This window comes from Galeopterus variegatus, unplaced genomic scaffold (assembly GCF_000696425.1).
Source record: "Galeopterus variegatus unplaced genomic scaffold, G_variegatus-3.0.2 Scaffold4410, whole genome shotgun sequence".
In the NCBI taxonomy this organism is placed as follows: Eukaryota; Metazoa; Chordata; class Mammalia; order Dermoptera; family Cynocephalidae; genus Galeopterus; species Galeopterus variegatus.
In genome coordinates this window covers 139,822-160,076 of record NW_007730521.1, presented here as the reverse complement: position 1 = coordinate 160,076, position 20,255 = coordinate 139,822, and the positions used below count along the sequence as shown (strand labels likewise).

Below are 20,255 nucleotides of genomic sequence, written 5' to 3'. Positions count from 1 at the left end.
TCTTTTTAACTTTAGAGGAATCTTTTAGAAATTAGTATTTCTTTTTGGGAAAAAAAAAGGCAACTAAAAATCCAGCAGTTCCCTTAGTCTCTCTTCTGTAAATTTACATAATACTAAATTTAATAGTTTCTGTGAAAAAAAAGTTAAGATATGTGTCTGGACAGTAGAATTAGAGGTAATTTTTAAATTTTTCTTATACTTTTGCTATTTTTTTTTCTATGGACATATATTGTTTCTATAATCAGGAAGAAAACAACATGTAATTCAAACAATTCTGGGTAATAAAAAAGCTTTAGGATACTTAAAATTGTATTTTTAAAAACATCTTTAAAAACCCAACTTCCGGGGCCGGCCTGGTGGCACACTCGGTAGAGTGCGGCGCTTGGGAGCACGGCGGCGCTCCCGCCGAGGGTTCAGATCCCATATAGAGACCGGTCTGCTCACTGGTTGAGCGCGGTGCGGGCGCGACACCGAGGGTTGTGATCCCGTTACCGGTCACGAAAAAAGACAAAAAGGAAAAAAAAAAACCAATTTCCTGTCACAAGAGAGAGAAGCAGTCCTCTTGACACCCTCCCCCGGGGCTCCCATTAGCTCTCCCAGTCACCCACCACCAAGGACTTGGTGAGGCCATGGGACCCCCATCCCTGACCCCACAGGTCCTCTCTCCTGGACGCTCACCTCCGTGCAATATGGGGGCACATTGAGGACAAAAAGGGTACGCTTCTGAGGCCAGGTAGACTTGGTGCCTTCTCGAACTCTGTGTTCTCTCACATAGAGGTAATGGGAAGCCTGCTGCTTTTCAGAGAACTTGATCGGAATGGCTGGAAAGGAAACGGGACGGTCTCGGAGTCACATTCAGGCTCCCCTGCACTTAGGCCAACTAGGCATTCACACAATTTCCTTTCTCCATGTCCCTTCTAGTCCCATCTGTCTGTCCATCTGTCCATCCATCCTTCACTGACACTTGGCTCCCCACCCTCTGCACTCCACCCCAGGCAGAGCCAGTGCAGGCTGTGAGAGTGAACCGAGGGGCGAGAGAGTGTAAAGAGGCAATTATGACAGGTGGGGAGCACGGTGAGAAGGAAGCCCAAACCCTGCTGCTCTTGGGAGAAACCCCAAATCCGTGCATGACCCAGTCCGCCACTGCGGCCTCTTCTCCCACCGTCCTCTTCCCACCGCTCTGGATTCTGTTCTTCCAACAAGCCAGGGCCTCACACACCCTGTTCTCTCCACCTGGCACATCAACCCCCCTCTCTCCACCTGTTCTCCGGGTTTTAGCTCCAACTTCACCTCCTTAAGAGAGCCTTATCATCACCCCCAACACCTCAGACTGGGTCCCAGCTCTGTGCCTTCATAGCTTCTCTAACAGTCTGTCAGTCTACCTTGGTGGGATTCTTTGTTAATCACTGGCATTTCCATAAATTTTAATCCTCCTAAAGCTAGGGACTGTTTTCTGTGTTTCTCACCACCTTTTTCAGAGTACAGTGGGGATGCGGTTGCAGTGCCCACACTCAGGAAGCTCACAACGTAACGGGAGAAGACGACGAACAAGTAAGCATTTAACAAGCTTATATGAAACGTGAAAGAAACATACAGGGTGAAGTTCACGGTGACCGGGTGGCAGAGGCCTTCTTTCAACAGGCCATCAGGGACAGCCTCTCTGAAGAAGCAACATTAACGCTCAGACCAGAATGACACAGTGCAAGTCAGGGACACAGCTGTCTGAGGAAGAGGGCACAGCAAGCCCAAGAGCCCGGAGGGTGCAAAGAGCGTGTTGGCGTCAGGGGAAGGGAAAGACAGAGCTGTTGGGGCCAGAACACGCGGGTCATGCAGGAAAGAAGTCTTGCTGTGAATCGGACCGAGCAAGGAAGCGTCGAACACTCGGGAGGCTGGAGAGGCCGGAGTTTATTACGCTGGCGAGTCCAGACAGACTAACGCCCGAGCCCAGGTCCCACAGGGCTCATCTAGGCAAACTGCTCCAGTTTTCGGTTTTGCTCTCTCGGCATTCACGTGGTCTAGGCAGCTAAGCAAGCTACAGAAGCCAAAAATGCCAGCGGTGATTAGAGGCCAGACCAGGGCAACAAGCAAACACTGTTTCAAAGACAGAACATTACTTCAAGGACAGCAGGCTTATGACAAAGTCACTTCTGCATTTCTTCCCAACCGTCTGGGTGTTGTTTTAAGTGCTACCTTGTAAAGCCACTGGAGGGGTTCAGTGGGTGTGGGGGGGTATCGGTGGGCGTGAGACATGATCTCAAAGAACATTCTGGAGCCCGGGTGGAGAACAGAATGCAGGGGGAGGGGAACCAATAAGCGGGAACCTAACACCCCAGGCGAGAGCTGACGGGGGCTGAACTAAGAACTGCGAACAAGTGACGACAAGAGGATGGGCTCGCCCCGAGTGCAGACAGACGAGGAGGACACCGCGCGGGTCTTTGGGTCCGGGGCCTCACGACCTGCCTGGGCCGGGGCCAGGGACCGCCGGGGCTCACCCCAACCGCGCGGCTGCTCCTGGAGGTCTCCGGGCACCGCCAACCTCCGAGCCACTTCCCGGCCATCCCCGGACACAGCGTCCCGAAGCCCCTCACCTGAGTAGCCGGGCGGGCTCGGGATGCCCTCCTCAGGGTCCCGCGCCGCACGCTTCCTCCTGCGAGCCCCCATCTTGCCGACCGGAAGCGCGGGGCCGCTGGGAGTTGTAGTTCGGCGCCGAGAGCGAGCGCGTTTCCATGACGTCGGCGCCGCGCGAGGGCCCCGCCCTCTCGTCCCAGGCCCGCCGCCCTTTGCTCAGAGTAAAGTCAGCGCGTGGATGCGGAGTGATTGGGGTCGACCCGGCCGCTCACCGCTGCGAACTCCACTTGTCCTCCCTCCCTCCCTTCCTCCCTCTCTCTGGCAGCAGCGAGGCTGCAGGCGCTGTCCTGAGCGCTGGGACTGCAGAGGCGGAGCGATGTCCAGCCTTCCCCTCTATATTCTAACTAGGGAAAGAAACAATAAACACATAAAGAAGGAAAACATAATGTATATGCGTTAGTGGAAAGTGCTAAGGAGAAAAATGAAGGGGGCTGGGGAGGGGGGGAGGGAAGAAATGGCAACTTTTTTTTTTTTGAAGGCCACTGACTTTATTAATCTAAAAAACTTTACAAGGACAGCGACTGTTCTGCCGAAAGGGAGCCAAATGGCACCAAACAGACCAGAGGTGAGGATGAAAGGGAGCCAAATGGCACCAAACAGACCAGAGGTGAGGATAGCGGTGAAGGAAGGGCCAGGAATCCACTCAGGAAAGCTGGTAATTGTCACCAAGAACTAGGGTAAGGAGAAGGAAGGGAAATGCATGCAAGAGCAAGAATTCAAAAAAAGTTGAAATGGCAGTGGGAGAGAACTCCCCAAAGACCCTGCAGTACGTAGGAGGTGAGCACAACAGCAGCAATCAGTTCTTTTGTAGAGGACAGGGGAGGAGTCCCCACTCAACTGCAAACTCAGAAGACTCAGTGCTGGGGCTGGGGATTGACGGCACCCCAGACAGCATCACAAGAAGGCATCGCACCACTCTCGGAGGCACCCAGAGCAGTCCCGGGACTGCTTGGCATGAGCGCCACACGTGTCCTTCAGCCATTCTCAGAAGAGGTCTTCATCTTTCTTTAGCACCAGAAACTGGCCAAGGACCACACAGGCCTTGTCAAAGCCTCTTTCCTCCAGTTTCTTGCCCAGGATTTCACCAATCCCAGCCAGGCTTCCCACTGACTTTTCCCCCATGGGCTCTGCGAACAAGCCTCAGTGCTTTGGGGAGGTTGTCATCTTGATCAGGCTCAATCGGCAACTCCAGTTCCCATAAGGCTCCTCCTGCCACCAATATGGCAATTTTTTTTTTTTTTTTTAAAGATGACCGGTAAGGGGATCTTAACCCTTGACTTGGTGTTGTCAGCACCACGCTCACCCAGTGAGCAAACCGGCCATCCCTATATAGGATCCGAACCCGTGGCCTTGGTGTTGTCAGCACCGCACTCTCCCGAGTGAGCCACGGGCCGGCCCCAATATGGCAATTTTAAATAAAGTCAAGGCCTTGCTGAAGAGACATTTTGAACAAACACTTGAAGGAAACGAGGGAGCAAAACATTCAGGTGTTTGGGGGAGAAGAGGGAATGGAAATGGCTCCCAAGGCTGGCGCCTGCCAGCCAGGAAACCTGTGCGGCTGGACCACAGTGAACCAGAGGAAGCACCAGCGAGGGGGTAGGGACGTGGCAGATCCTGTAAGATCGGCAGCTGCCTGGAAGCACCCTGACATTATTCTGGGTGTGGAGGAGGCCGCTGTGGGAATTTGAGTAGAGAGGAGTGGTGTGCCAACGGGGTCATTTGGCTGCTGTGTTGCAGTTAGACTGTGGGAGGGCAGGGCAGCAGACAGGAGATGGTTTAGGACACAATTGCAGTAATCCAGAGGAAAGATGATAGCTTGGTGGCCAAGGAAGTGGTGATGGTGAGAGGTGGTGGGATTCTGGGTCTCTTTTGAAGAATTCTAATAGGTTTTTGCTGACAGATTGGATATGTAATGTGAGAGAAAGAGAGAAATCCAGGATGATTGCTAGGTTTTTGGTCTGAGCAGCTAAAGGATGGTGTTACCATTTGCTGAGATGAGAAGGCTGCAGAAGCCCACTTGGGATGGGGAAGAGCCAGGAGATCAGGAGTTCACTGTAGGCCACCCACCATTGAGATGTCTATTAGACATCTCAGGAGAGACATCAGATGGGCAGATAGAGATGAGATTGAAGATCAGAGGAGAGGTCTGGCCTGGGGAAATTCACCTGGGAGCTGGCAATGTATATAGATTCTATTGCAAGCTATGAGAGAGAGTGTGATCACTGAGAGAGTGAGTGTAGAGAGGAGAGGAAGTCCAAAGACTCCACTGATCTGGCCTCTAGAGGTCCACTCAGACCATGTACCCAAAAGCCCTTGAAATCTCTGGGGAACAGTTTCCCAGTGTACAGTTGCTTATTAGAAATGGCTGTTGGTCCCTTTGGGGAAGGATTGGGGAATTACTACTGCAAATATATATATATTTTTTGTCCTTTTTGAGATCGGCCGCACCGCGCTCAGCCAGTGAGCGCTGTGAGCGCACCAGTCATCCCTATATAGGATCCGAACCCATGGCGGAAGCGCTGCCACGCTCCCAGCGCTGCACCCTCCCGAGTGCGCCATGGGCTCGGCCCTGCAAATACTTTCTGTGGCATTATGGGATTCTTTTTTTTTTTTTTGTCTTTTTCATGACCGGTAAGGGGATTGCAATCCTTGGTGTGGTGTCGCCCGCGCCACGCTCAGCCAGTGAGAGCACCGGCCATTCCTATATAGGATCCAAACCCGCGGCGGGAGAGTCACTGCGCTCCCAGCACCGCACTCTCCTGAGTGCGCCACGGGGCCGGCCCTATGGGATTCTTCTCAAGGGAACTCAGCCCCTCTTTCAGTCAGTGACCTCTGGGTCTGAGGACTGGCTTAGGCCTTGAAACTGGCTGAGGGATTGAGATTCTTCCATTAACAGCTGACATCAGCATCCTGTCACTTGCTTTCAAACTTTCTTTGATTACAGCAGTCAGGTGATGTCATGGTAGCCATGGTCTCTGGGAATATCATGGTCTACTAGCCATCAGCACAGAACCCAGAGGCCCCAAGCCTCCTGGCTGTCACTCTGCCCTTGCTCCTGTTCTGACAAATACATCAACTGAACCTCTGCTTTCTGGAATCCTGTTGTATTAGTCCATTTTGTGTTGCTTATAACAAAATACGTGGAACTGGGTAATTTATAAGAAAACAAAATTTACTGCTTACAGTTTCTAAGGCTGGGAAGTCCAAAGTCCATCTGGTGGTGGCGACAGTGACCCAGGGGTCTCACATTGCAAGATGGTGGAATGTGAAGCCAGACAGACTCTCCTCTCTGTTCTTTTAAAGCCCTCAGAACCATGCCCCTGACCACCATTTCTAATCCACTCAGTATTGCCTGGTCCTACAATCCAATCACCTATTCGAGGTTCCACCTTTTGATTACCATAATAGGATTTCCCACCCTCTTAACAGTCACAGAGGGGGCCAAGTTTCTAGTGTGGGGGATATAATGCAAGCTTCAGTGAGTTTGGGGGGAGGGACGTAAGTCAATCTACTGCACCTGTCATCCCTGCTGACCCCTGGAACTCAGCTCCAAGGCAGTATCTGCCCCATTCAACCCTGACCTAGAGGACAGCCATGCTGAGCTCCCAGGGATGCTGGTGCCCGACTTGTGCATTCATTACTGCTTGAGCGAAGGCAGCCTCCGGTGGGCCCTTCTGGAGCACAGCCAGCTGGCTTCTCTGGTCTTACATAATCAATCTATGTTGGCACGTCCACCTCTCTGAGCCTTTTGGCCCCTTCTCAATACCCTGCCAAGATCATCCTGTTACCTCCCTCTCATTTACTGGGGGCCACCATTTCTTTCCTGCTTCAAGGAGCCATCTCAGTGGCATACCAGGACTCATCCTTGCCAAAACATCACTCCCAAATTGCAGGAGTGGCTCCATGTGTATAAACTCTCCTTACCTAATCTAATATTCTACAACCTCCATGTCAGCACCCTCCAGGATCCATTCTTGGGGATCCTGCTGGTACACATTGACCAGCCTCTGCAGCAATTTTGGTGTACAATCTCTTTCCTCCCATAGCAGGGACATGACTTCCTCAGTTGGGCCTGGGAGACTTGATCTATTTACCAGTCTAGAAGCAAATAGGGAAACTGGGGTCAGATCTTGAGGACGGAAAGTTCAATGCATCTGCCTTTGGAGGGTCTTTGCAAGGTCTCCAGGTAAGACGAGGCTGCTATCCTCCAGCAAGGGAGAATGGGTGACTTCTGCAGACTGACAGGGTTCACAGGAATCTAGGGTTCAAGAACCTTGAGCCCATCTACTGAGATGTCCCCATCCCAGGTGGTAGTGTCCCACTCCTTCCCTTCTGTGCCCTTGACTTGAGCACAGGACTTGGCAGGCTGTCTATTTGGCCTGCTTTAGAACTCCACCATTCTCAGTCAGGTCCTGGGCCTCCACCAGCACAGGCTGCCCTCTGGCTGCAGGAGGATCTTAACCCTGCTCTGGAAACCCCTCCTGGATTTCACCCTGGGCTGAGTTGATAAATGGCTGTCTCGAACCTGTTATTTTCTTCCTCCAGCACATTGATGCCACCTAACAACCAACTCTGCATTCTTTATACTTACCATTGCCCCATGTATCTCAAATGTTAGAGATATTGCCTGAGCCAGCGCACCCACTTCTCCACTGCACCCATTCCGGTGCAGAAGAGATGAGTCTTAGTAATTGTGATGACTCAGCAGGCCAGGTATTATTTCCACATGTCCCAGCTATCTGCTGCTCTGTAACAAATTGCCCCAAAACTTAACTGCATAAAACAATAACCATTTTATTTTATCTTATGATTTCATGGGTCAAGACTTGGGCAAGGCTCAGCTAGAATGTTCCATTGCTCCATGTGGCACTAACTGAGGTCACTCGGTGGTATTCAGCTTGCATATGGGCTGGTCTGAAAGGTCCCAGTCAGCTTGACTCACATATTTGGCATCTTAGCAAGGACGGCTGGGCTCAGGTGAGACTGTCAACTAGAGCGCCTACCCATGGCTTTCCCACTATGTGGTCTCAGCAGCCAACTTCTAACATGGTGGCTCAAGTTCCCAGAGAGTATTCCAGGAGCAGGACGTGGGGAAGCTGGCAATCTTTGAAACCAGGGGCACAGAAATAGGCAAGTCACACTTGGCCAAAGTAGTAACAGAGCCTACTTGGATTCACGAGGGGCACAGACCCTGCCTCTTGAAGGGAGGAGTGCCAGATAATTTGCAGCCATCTTTAACCCACCACACCATACCACCCCAGTTACCATCAGTAACTGGGTGTTTGTTGCCACCTGCCTGGCAGGTCTCCCAATTCTAGAATCCAATTCTGAGCATGTATTATTTCTTAGGACCCCTTCTGGTACCAACTGTTTTAGAGTGGGTTCTCCCAGGAGCAGACCTTGGGACAAGGACTCCGGTGAAAGTAGTTTATTTGGTAGGTGATCCCAGGAAACACCACTAAGGGAGGCTGGTGCATGGCTCTAAGTTCCAGCACTCCACCTACTGTAGGCTCACAGCCTGGTCTCCTGTCCCCTCTTCAGCCTTTGAAATCCAGTATTTAAGTTCTTGTGATCAAGAAATACCTTTAGGGTAGCTATAGCTTCACTGCTAACTTAACATCCCAGTATCTAGTTTCATTCTTGTACCTGGAGAAAATCCTTATTTTCACATGTGCACAGCTGTGAAAGGAAAGTTATCTGTTATGTGAACAATCTCTAGGTGTTTTGTAAGGAGAGGGTTTTCCAGATTACTTAGTTCTCCTTATTGCGGGAAGCTAAAGTTCTATTATTTCAGCTTCAAATGACCTCTGCGGTAGGTTTTTTCCAAGGATGGCCACCAACAATTCCTCTCATCCCTAGACGTGCCTACCATGTCTCCCATCAAGAGGCAGAGCTTGTTTCTCCTTTTGCATCTGGCTGTCTTGTGACTTGCTCTGACCAACAGAATGTAATGGAGGCGATGTACTGGGGTTTTCAAGCCCAGGACTTAGGGTTATGGCTTCTGCTCTCCTGGGATCCAGCCATCACGAAAACAGCACGACCTAGTCTTCTGAAGGACGAGAGACCGTGGGGGAGAGAGGCTGCCAGCTGAGGTGGCTGTCACATGAAGTTGCATCTTATGTTTTAGCTCCAGCTGAACTAATGAAATGCAGCTGCATCAGTGACTCCGGTCAATACCATGTGGAGGAGGAATCTTACAGAGCTTGGCCATCTCTGCCAAGCCCTGCCCAAAGTGCAGAATAGTGAAAAAATAAATTATTCTTGTTGTTTTAAGCCATTAAATTTTTTTTCAGTTGGCCAGTAAGGAGATCCAAACCCTTGATCTTGATGTGCCCCTAAGTTTTTACAGCAGCTTTCCTTTGTTTTGGGCAGCTGGCCAGTACAGGGATCAAACCCTGGACCTTGGTGTTATCAGTACCACACTTTAACCAACTGAGCTGACTGGCCAGCCCTATAGCAGCTTTACTGACATATAATTTACATACCACTAAATTCACCCTTTTAAAGTACATAATTCAATGGTTTTTAGTATACTGACGAGGTTGTGCCATTTACTTATATTTTTGTGGCTATCCAGATATTCCTGCACCATCTGACTATACTCTCTCCCATGGAATTGCCTTGGCACCCTTGTCAAAAATTAATTGACCAGATATGAGGCTGTATTTCCAGACTCTCCATTCCATTCCATTGATCTATGTTTACGCTCATGCCAGTGCCACACCATCTTGATTACTGTAACCTTGTAGTAAATTTTGAAATCAGGAAATATGTGATTTCAACTCTCTTCTCTTTCAAGACTGTTTTGACTACTCAGGGTCTCTTTAATCTCTTTCAATAATGTTCTGTAATTTTCAGAATATAGGGTTTGCACTTGCTTTTTTAAATCTATTCATTTTATCCTTTTGATGCTATCCTAAGTGGAATTGTTTTTCTAAATTTGATTTTTAAATTTTCACTGAAAGTTGAAAAGATCTTGTATCCTGCAAACTTGCTGACTATATTTGTTTTAGTGAATTCCTTAGAATTTTCTATATACAAGACCATGTCATCTGCAAATGAGAGTTTTAACTTTTTTCCCTAGTTGGATGCTTTTTTTTTTGGCCTGATTCCCCTGGCTAGAACCTTTAGTACAGTGCTGAATATAAGTGGTAAAAGTAGACATCCTTGGGCCGGCCTGGTGGCGCACTGGAGAGTGTGCTGCTTGGGAGTGCGGCGGCGCTCCCGCCGAGGGTTCGGATCCCATGTGGAGACTGGTTCCCGCTCACTGGCTGAGCGCGGTGTGGGCACGACACCGAGGGTTGCGATCCCGTTACCTGTCAGTAAAAAAAGACAAAAAGGAAAAAAAAAAAAGTAGACATCCTTGTCTCTGATCTTTGAGGGAAAGCTTAGTCTTTAAACCAGGGATTATTGATTCCACTGTGGTCACACATGCTATAAGATTTCAATTCTTTCACATTTTTTTTCTTATGGCCTAGAATGTGGTCTATGTTGGTATATGTTCCACGGGCACTTGAAAACGATGTGTATTCTGCTGGTGTTGGGCAGTGTTCTGTTGACTGAATCCTGTTGATTGATGATATTAAGCTCTTCTACATCCCTTCTAATTGTTGAGAGGGGTGTTGAAGTCTCTGAGTATGTGTGGATTCGCTAGACTTGTTTCAGTCATATCAGTTTTTACATCGTGTTTTGCAGCTCTGCTGTTTGGTAAATACACACAGGCTTATGTCTTCTTGGTGGATTTATCCTTTTTTCATTATGTAATGCCCCTCTCTATTCCTGACAACTTTGCTCTGAAGTCTGATAAATCTGGTATTAATACAGCCACTCCTCTTTCTTTTGGTTAATGTTCATAAGATATACATTTTTCCATCCTTTTACTTTTACCTACCTAATCATTATATTTGAAGTGAGTTTCTTGTAGACGGCATATATTTAGGTCATGATTTTTGATTCACTTTGCAGTCTGTCTTTTAATTGATATATTTAGACCATTTATACTTAATGTACTTAGTGAAATATTAGAGCTTAAGTCTCTCATTTTACTTTTTGTTTTTCTATCTTCTGCCTTTCTGTGGGTTATTTGAACACTTTTTAGAATTCTATTTAGACTTATAGTGTTTGGGGTGTACTTCTGATCTTTTTTAGTGGTTGCTCTAAGAACTACATTATATATACATGTTACCACAGCCTACAGTTGTCAACATCTTACAATCATACATAGCTCATGCACACAGTTCTCATGAAGTGTAGACACCTTCCCTCTCTTTACATAATTTGTTTTCCCCATTTATAAATTTTGAAACATTGCCTCTGATACATTGAGAACCACATCAGTTTCATAATTTTTGCTTTAACCATCAACTGTATTTAGAAAATTTAAGAGAATTTTATTTACCCAGTTTTATTCTTTCTGTTGCTCTTCCTTCCTTCTTTCCTGACATCCCAAGTACCTCCTTCTAGCTTCCCCTTTATGCTTAGAGAACTTCTTTAGCCACTCTTTTAGGGTGGTTCTGCCAACAAATTCTGCTTTCTCTCTGAGAATGTCTAAATTCACCTTAATTCCTGAAGGATATCTCCAATGGATTTAGAATTCTCCATTGACAGTTCTTTCACTACTTAAAACGTGCCACTTTCTTCTGTACTTGAGACATGTTGTTATTCAAATTGTTCGACACCATATCTTTGTTGTTGTTCTATGCTTGTTTTGCTGCTTTTGATATTTTCTTGTCTTTAATTTTCAGAAGTTTACTATGATGCATTTTAGTGTGAATTTCTTTGGGCTTATCCTGTTTGAGTTTCATTGAGTATATCTCCAAGTTTATATTTTGTCATTTCTGGGAAGTTTACAACCATTATTTCTTTAACTTTTCAGCCCCACCCTCTTTCTTTTCTCCTTCTAAGATTCCAATGACACAGATTAAATTTTTTTTTATTATGGTACCATAGGTCCCTGAGTTACCTTATTATTTTGGATTTTTTGTTTTGTTTTGTTTTGGTGGCTGGCCAGTAAGGGGAACTGAACCTGTAATCTTGGGGTTATAAGGCTGTGCTCTAACCAACTGAGCTAACCAGCCAGCCCCTAGCTTATTTTTTTAAAGTCTACTTTCTGTTGTTCAGATTGGGTAGTTCCTATTGTTTTAAGTCCACTGATTCCTTTCTCCTCCATTGTCTTTTTGGCCTGTTATTTTTCTTTCTTTTTTTTTTTTTTTTGTTTTTTGTCTTTTTCCGGGATCCGAACCCTCGGGCGGGAGCGCCGCCACACTTCCCAAGCGGCGCACTTATCCAGTGCGCCACCGGGCCGGCCCTGGCCTGTTATTTTTCAACTCTAAATTGTTCTTTATATTTGATATTTCTTTGCTGAGACTGTATTTCTTGATTAAAGTGTATTCATAATTGTTTACTGATGCATTTTTATAATGGCTGCTTTAAAACCTTTGTCAGATAATTCTAACAACTCTGTCATCTTGGTATTGATGTCCATTCTTTTCTCACTCAAGTAGAAATTTTCCTGGTTTTTGGTATGAGTGATTTCCAATAGAAACATGTTACATTTGGGGTATTGTTATGAGACCTACACCTAAGATGGGAGGGTATCCTTGTTACTGCTAAGTGGGGGTGAGTTCCATCATCCCTAGTCTCTGCTAATACCCTGGCTGGGAGGGTGCCTCATCTCTCAAGTGGTCTCCACTGACACCTACTCAGCTTTCTCTGTCACCACCCCAGTATGGTTTTAGTGTGCAACCAATACAGCCTAGGGAGGAAGGAAGTCTAGGCTTCTGACTTGGCCGTGGCTGGTGAAGGTGCAACTGCAACTTTTTCCATGGTGTTTGGATGGACTTTCTTCAGCCTTGCTAAGCTACCTCTTTCCTGGTCCTTTAACTAGAGAGAAAATACTTTTCCTAGGTTTTTTTTTTTTTCATCTGTATCTGTTGGCACTTCCAGGTTGCTGGCTTCTCCAGCACCACGTTTAAGATATGTGAAGCAAAAAGAAAACCCAGGGAACTCAATGCTAGCCATTCTTTGGGTCCTGAGGTCCTCAGCCAATCTGTCTTCTCTCCACCTTTCAGTCTTATGTTTGTTGTTGATAACATAAAGTCCAGGGCTTGATCCCTGTCCCAGCCAGCCACCAGGAAAAAAGTCTAGAGTTGTAGTTAGTGGGAGGGATAGGGATAAGTACTTCCAATCCACTTTTAATAAAACCATAAGTAACAATAATTTCTCCTTTTCTAATGCATAGTTCACTTAAGAGGTGAATTTCACCCATGAGAGTAACTTCTTTAAACCAAGGTGAATGCCATTCCCGTCTGGCTCCCTTGTTCCCTATGAACAGTTCATTAACTCTTTGCTGAACATACTTAATACCCAGCAAGGCACTTTAGGCCCAAGAGATACTGAGTCAATCTTCCCATACTTCCATAGACATTTATGCTTTCTCTCAGCTGCAGAGACTGAGCAAGTCTTGTGAGTAAATGCCCCGATATCATGATGGTGAGCAGTAAAGCAGAGGCAAATTTCCATTTTCTAGTACCAAGTCTCACTAAGGCCACTTGGCACAAACTTTTAAGAAATGAAGCTCAGGCTGGTTGATTAGCTCAGTTTGTTACAGTGCAGCCTTGTAACACCAAGGTCACAGGTTCTGATTCCCCTACTGGCCAACCTCCAAAAAAAAAGAAATGACAGCTCAAAAGTAGGAATAACAAACATTTATTCAGAAATGGTTAAGTAATACATAGTCACCTCCCTCAATGCCTCTTCCTCTCCTTCTGAACAAGAGACACAGATAAGTAATGTGGGGGAGGGGAGGTAGAGGCGGACACAAGGATTGACCCACCACATTCTCTTCCCTGTTTCCCAAGATGACATTGTGTAGAGCAGGGGTGGCAAATAAATCCTCTCCTCACCTCAATGTACCATATGGACATCCAGAGGATGAGGTCCAGATGGCCAGGTGGCTGCAGCTGGACTCAATAAACCTTTGTGATAACCAGAACACACCTGGCTTGGAAATAAGGGGGGAGGGGAGGGCAAAACCATGCAGGCAGGGATATTACCATCCCTACTCTAAGCAGAGACCAAGCAGTGATGATTGTTCCCAGTACCCAAAAAATCAGGTCCTATTGCCTTCTGGTGCTCTCCTGGGCCAGGAAGAGTAAAGTGTAGGAGGAATGTCTTCCAGCTGCTAAAGAGAAATCGGTATGTACGCATCCAAATGGGGTAAGAGAACAAAAGCAGCACTCTTTAAAGAACTGGAGAGCAGAGCACCATCAGGCACCTTCCTTAGACTTCCCCAACTTGGGCAACCTTAGAGCTAGAGGACTGAGGTTGGGTTCTAATTTTGGGTCCTTCCTGCTTGACAGATTTAACTGTGTGGAAACATGAGCTTCTAGGTTTTTCTTCACTGGGCTAGCCTCAAGCAACTCTTGAGTGTCTTAGGTTCCTTTAAGCCCTAGGCTTGTGCCTTTCACAGCATTTGCTACTGATTTTGCAGACCTCCCAGAATCCTGCTCTCCAACTTGCTCCAGCTCTGCCAGCCTGGATTCCCTTTACAGTCCCAAACAACCAGCTGGGCACTGCTGAATGACACCAGGAGCAACGCTGCCCTGTTATTCAGGGACTGCTCCTGGGTTCTATAGTTTTACCCCAACTTCCTGGGACCATGCTGGGGAAATAGCCCACCAGCTTGGCTGGTAGGGCTGCCCCGATCCCTTGCCTGCCTCCTCACTCCCGCCCCCCATCGCCCCCATTGTCACAGCAGGAAAATACCCCTCTAGTCATAAATGGGTCATTCATGGTAGTGGGGACAGTGCCCTTTGGTGGCAGCTGAATATATGTCTTCTGGCATCCCTGACTATAGTCCATTGTAGACAACTGAGGCCAAAGGAAGAGCCAAGTGTAAGCAAACATTGCTCATTCAAATAATCCCCCCAACCCACAATGTTGCAGAACGGGAGGCAGAGCCTTTGAAAAGCCCAACTAATAGAGAGCTGGCACTTGCACCAAAACCAGGGTGTGATAAGCGCCATGCTAGGTGAGGACTGGGAGGACTAACAACGCAAATCCCTCCCAGCAGTGACACCCAGAAGACCAAGAGAAGTGGGTGGGGCATTCAGCACATCTCAAGGAAAAAGGGAAATGTGGACTCGGAATTTACTTTGGGTTGCCTGAGACAGCATGAGCCCTCCAATCCAAGAGCTAGGGGTATATTCTTCCTAGCAGAGAAGTAACCTCACTGATGCTAGGCACACTCCAGACCTCTGGTCAGGCCTGGAGCCAACTGTGGTATGATGACTAGAGGCCTGCCACCTGATTCCCCACCCAGGCCATATCCACTGGCCAACTGGGTGAGTGGCACAGCTCTCAAGGTGACCTGGCTCCCATTAGGATAACAGAGGTTTCCATTCTCTGCTTTGTTTGAAAAAGCTTAAAGAACAGAAAGGTAAGGCAACCTCTAAGCCCCTGGAAAAAGCAGTATCCTTCAAAGAGCTCCTGCCCTGCATCCCATGGGTCTACAAGAAAGCCACCTAGAGAATTTAGTGCACTATTTCCAGATAAGAAATCAGCTTGGGGCTGAGGTTGGGGAGGCACACTCTGAGAAACACAAACCTACCTTGGTGAGGAGGCGGAGGGAAGAAGAAACATACTACAGGAAATGTTAACATACAGAAGAGCACAGGGTGGAACACAACAGAGAAAGGCAGGTCCCGTCCAGTGAGGAAGCACTTCACCCCCAGTGACCCTTCCCACGCTCAGGGTCTCCAGTCCGATGAACCCACTGGTCACAAGCTTTGCTTTGGGAAACAGAGCCCCCCCTCTGCCCCTGCTTCTGGCTGCCTCACTCCTCTGCTCAAAGTTTGATTTTGAATTCTGTGGGCTGTGTGGTCACAGAGGCCCCTGAGGACTTGAAGAGTGCCTTCAGGATGGTGTCAGGGTCCACTTCGGCAGGAGGGTTGGATGAGGAGACAGAATTTACCCTGCGAGGCAGCTCACTCTCCTTTTTCACTGAGGGGCTGTCACTCAGCCGCCTGTGGACAGCAGAGAAGAGGCAACATCCTCGTCAGTTTCCCTACATGAGGAAGGGCCGCCTTCACTGAGTGCCTGCTATGAGCTGCGCACTGAGCACAATGCTTTCTGCACCCCTTTATCTCATTCCACCTGGTAGCAAATCTGTCATTTTTCTTATTTACTGGTGAGAAAACTGAGAGGCAACCTTCTATGTTCTGGCATTTTAAGTTTAGGAAACACTGCATGTCCCTCCTGGAAGGTAGGTAACACACATAGTGTATTACACAATCTAAGAAGTCCTAAATTAAAGACATTGATTTAATTCTGTTTAGCTCAATGGTTCCCAAACTTAGGTCATAAAACCCTAAGAAACATTTCTAGAACACTATTCCTGGAAGACAGTTTCAGAAACTTGTGCAAATGACATAATTCATTACCCAGGGTTCAAATCCTAGTCTCTCTAAATCTCACAGTCTGTTTCAGGCCTGTCCTGCACTATCCCACCCACCTGCGCAAGTCTAACCTCCTCCCTGGGTATTGGCCTTCTTACAGAGAAAATGATGTCCTGCCAGATTTTATGAACCTCAGGCTCCAAAAAAGTCCTCAGTCCTGGGCTAGGCACATATGCCAAGGTGTGTGTGACAAAATGAGGGTAGTGCCTGGCACTGTACCCACTGGAGTCAATCACAAGAAAGTGGAGTTTGTTTACTGGGGTGATGCACACACAGTTGTACAGACAGGCACATGAACGGCCTGCTCTCCACTCTCCTCTCAGATGTTTCTAAATTATAAGGCTGAGAACAAGGTCATGATGCTAACCCCTACAGGGTCAACCTCTGGAGAAATGACCAGACAAACCACTTTGTTCAATTTTAAGCACCGTAACTGACAAGTTGCTATCAGAACAGATGAAATGGAATGGAGGATGGAGGAAAGCTGTGATGCACGTAATTTACTCCTCAGAATAAAAAGAGATGACCATGCAGAGTAAACAAAAAGAAAAGCTCCGCCCCGTCCCCAGCACCCCTGCCTTTGGAACTTACAGCAGGATGGGCTGGTCTGAGGTGATAACATTCCCATTCACGTGAAGGTTGCACTTCATTGGCTGTCCTGAAAAACCAAAGAAATAAAAGGCTCTGCCATGAGACCTCAGCTCCTCACACAAAAGGACAAGGGCTGCCATCTCCTTCACCGAGGGTCAAAGCACCCCACCATTGGTAGCTCTGACTCCACAGCTGGGGACGGGGCAGCCAGGTTTCAGCCAAGCCCAGACACTGAGAAAATCCCAGGGTGTGAGGAAACCTCAGCAATGACAGCACAGAGCAGCAAAGTAGCAACAAACCTTGCTTCATACAGGAGAGGATGTGTGTGGAAGTGAGGGTGAAATCAGTGTGAAGCCATCCACACTTGTTTATGAAGAAAGGAGCAGGGAAAATGTTTATGCTACGACATTCAGTGAAAAGAGGATTCATAAGTGTAAGTACAAGACTTCCGCTCTGTCCATGAAGGATTAACTGCTATGAGGACTGTACTCCCACTATCTGTAAGATGTGTTCTGTATAATAGCAATAGCACAAAAAAAGGGGAAGAAGGAAAAGTGCTATAGAGGAATAACATTTCTATATATTAATGGAATTGTTAGTATTGATCTGAAATAGATATGATAAATTACAACATATACTGTAAACCCTTGAGCAACCACTAAGAAAATGACTCAAACTCATTAAAGGAATTAAAATGTTATGCTAGAAAATATTCATGTAATGCAAAAGAAAACTACAAAAGAGGAACAAGAAGTAAAATGGCAGACAAAACCCAATTATCAATGATAACATTAAATGTGAATGGATTAAACAACCCAATCAAAAGGCAGAGACTGTCAGACTAGATTAAAAAAAAAAGAAGATCCAACTATATGCTGTCTATAGGAGACACATTTTACATTCAAAGATACAAAAGGTTGAAAGTAAATGGATGGAAAAAGATATATTACTGAACAGCAACCCTAAGAAAGCTAAATTAACTATACTAATTTGAGACAAAATAGACTTCAAAACAAAAATGTTACTAGAGATAAAGTGGGACATTTAAAATTAATCGAAGGGCCAATTCATCAGGAAAAAAACAATCACTAACATATATACAACTAAAAACAGTGCCTCAAATACACAAAGTAAAAACTAACAGAAGTGATAGTAATAGTAGACAATTAAACAATATAGTTGAAGATTTCAACACTTCACTTTCAATAGTCAATAGAACAATCAGGCAGAAGATCAACAATGAAACAGAAGACTTGAACAACACTATAAACCAACCAGACATAACAACATCTATAAAACACTCTACCCAACAACAGAATAATATATATTCTCCTTAAACACTCATGTAACAGAAGAAAATCTGGGAAATTTATGAATATATGGAAATTAAACAAAACCATCTTAAATAACCAATGAATCAAAGAAGAAATCGCAAGAAAAATTACTTAAAGATGGATAAAAATGAGGACACAATATACCAAAACTTATAGAATGCAGTTAAAACAATGCTTAGGAGAAAATTTATAGCTGTAAATGCATATATTAAAAAAGAAGAGTGAAAAAAAGCCTACAGAATAAGAAAATATTGGTAAATAATTTATCTGATAAGGAAGTTAAATCAAGAATAACTTTTACAACTCAATAATTAAAAAGAACCCAATTAAAAAGTAGGCAAAGACTGATTAGACATTTCTCCAAAGAAGATACACAAAATAAAGAAGCTCAACATCATTACCCATCAGGGAAGTGCAAATCAGAACCCCACTGACTATGTTTTATTAGTCTCTGCTTCTCCACTTCTAGCACAGGGCCTTGGTCCACAGTAGGTACTCGACAAACACTGAAAGAACAAACGAGTGGAAAAGAAGAAGCATGGCAGACAGGGTTCCTCTCCGCAGTCTACCTTAGATGATTAATGTGAATCTGAATTCAATGAAATCAGTAGTTTATTCAGTAGGAGTAAAGCTCACCCAAGTGCCAACAATTAGTCAAGGCTCCAGGCCTTTGAGGAACCTATGTCCTAGCAGAAAGAAGTCCAACATTTGGAAAAAGGAGGCTATGGCTCTTGGCTTCCCTGGCAAGACCCCTTGAGAGAGAACCATCCATGGAAAAATGATGTTTCCCTTCTTACTGGACTTAAATTCAAGGGCTGAGTGAAAATGCAGGGCCCTATGGAACCCCCAGCTCAGCACTACTCAGAGACTGAACATCCCTGCCTGTCCCTGGTACACAGTAGGCCCCAGAGAGGTGATTGTACCAGGATGTCCTTCCACCCATCTCAGAGGAAGGCTTGCCCTGGAAGACCTGCTGCCTGACAGCAAGCTGAGAGAGGAGTGGGAGGGTAAGGTGGCTGCTTTCTAACTTACCATCCAGACACCTGTTGTTATATTTCTTATATGAGCCTACAGAATAAGAAAATATTGGTAAATAATTTATCTGATAAGGAAGTTAAATCAAGAATAAATAACTTTTACAACTCAATAATTAAAAAGAACCCAATTAAAAAGTAGGCAAAGACTGATTAGCCTACAGAATAAGAAAATATTGGTAAATAATTTATCTGATAAGGAAGTTAAATCAAGAATAACTTTTACAACTCAATAATTAAAAAGAACCCAATTAAAAAGTAGGCAAAGACTGATTAGACATTTCTCCAAAGAAGATACACAAAATAAAGAAGCTCAACATCATTACCCATCAGGGAAGTGCAAATCAGAACCCCACTGACTATGTTTTATTAGTCTCTGCTTCTCCACTTCTAGCACAGGGCCTTGGTCCACAGTAGGTACTCGACAAACACTGAAAGAACAAACGAGTGGAAAAGAAGAAGCATGGCAGACAGGGTTCCTCTCCGCAGTCTACCTTAGATGATTAATGTGAATCTGAATTCAATGAAATCAGTAGTTTATTCAGTAGGAGTAAAGCTCACCCAAGTGCCAACAATTAGTCAAGGCTCCAGGCCTTTGAGGAACCTATGTCCTAGCAGAAAGAAGTCCAACATTTGGAAAAAGGAGGCTATGGCTCTTGGCTTCCCTGGCAAGACCCCCTTGAGAGAGAACCATCCATGGAAAAATGATGTTTCCCTTCTTACTGGACTTAAATTCAAGGGCTGAGTGAAAATGCAGGGCCCTATGGAACCCCCAGCTCAGCACTACTCAGAGACTGAACATCCCTGCCTGTCCCTGGTACACAGTAGGCCCCAGAGAGGTGATTGTACCAGGATGTCCTTCCACCCATCTCAGAGGAAGGCTTGCCCTGGAAGACCTGCTGCCTGACAGCAAGCTGAGAGAGGAGTGGGAGGGTAAGGTGGCTGCTTTCTAACTTACCATCCAGACACCTGTTGTTATATTTCTTATATGCAGTGATGGCATCGTCCTTCTTCACAAAGACTACCTCCGCTACCCCAGGATGGACCAGCCGGGCCCGCTTGAGGGCTCCACACACACAAAAAAGCTCCTGCAAAGAAGAGGTTGGGGGAGAATTTCTGACTGCCTGACATTCACATACTCTGAGGGCTCTGGGGTAGCTGGTGGCTGCGCTGTGACTAAATATGCCCTGTGCCCAAGATTTCAGGAAGAC

The 20,255-nt window shown here is 46.1% G+C and overlaps 2 protein-coding genes across 5 annotated transcripts in view; both read right to left on the bottom strand.

Moving 5' to 3' along the window:
- The window catches only part of RRP7A (ribosomal RNA processing 7 homolog A (S. cerevisiae)), a 9,413-nt gene extending 6,742 nt beyond the window's left edge, over positions 1–2,671 (bottom strand). For both annotated transcript variants that reach the window (XR_551575.1, XM_008587524.1), the window contains exons 1-2: positions 2,589–2,671; positions 679–821 (exon numbers count right to left, since the gene is read on the bottom strand). Coding sequence is in view for 1 of the 2 variants with exons in the window: in XM_008587524.1 (XP_008585746.1) it covers positions 679–821; positions 2,589–2,661 (216 nt within the window). In the remaining variant the exon portion in view is untranslated. The remainder of the gene's footprint in view (positions 1–678; positions 822–2,588) is intronic.
- Positions 2,672–13,318: 10,647 nt separating this feature from the next.
- POLDIP3 (polymerase (DNA-directed), delta interacting protein 3) overlaps positions 13,319–20,255 on the bottom strand; it is a 28,421-nt gene continuing 21,484 nt past the window's right edge. For all 3 annotated transcript variants that reach the window (XM_008587523.1, XM_008587520.1, XM_008587522.1), the window contains 3 exons: positions 20,003–20,132; positions 16,677–16,743; positions 13,319–15,653 (listed from right to left, as the gene is read on the bottom strand). In XM_008587523.1, coding sequence (XP_008585745.1) covers positions 15,476–15,653; positions 16,677–16,743; positions 20,003–20,132 — 375 coding nt within the window. In that variant the 3' untranslated portion in view covers positions 13,319–15,475. The remainder of the gene's footprint in view (positions 15,654–16,676; positions 16,744–20,002; positions 20,133–20,255) is intronic.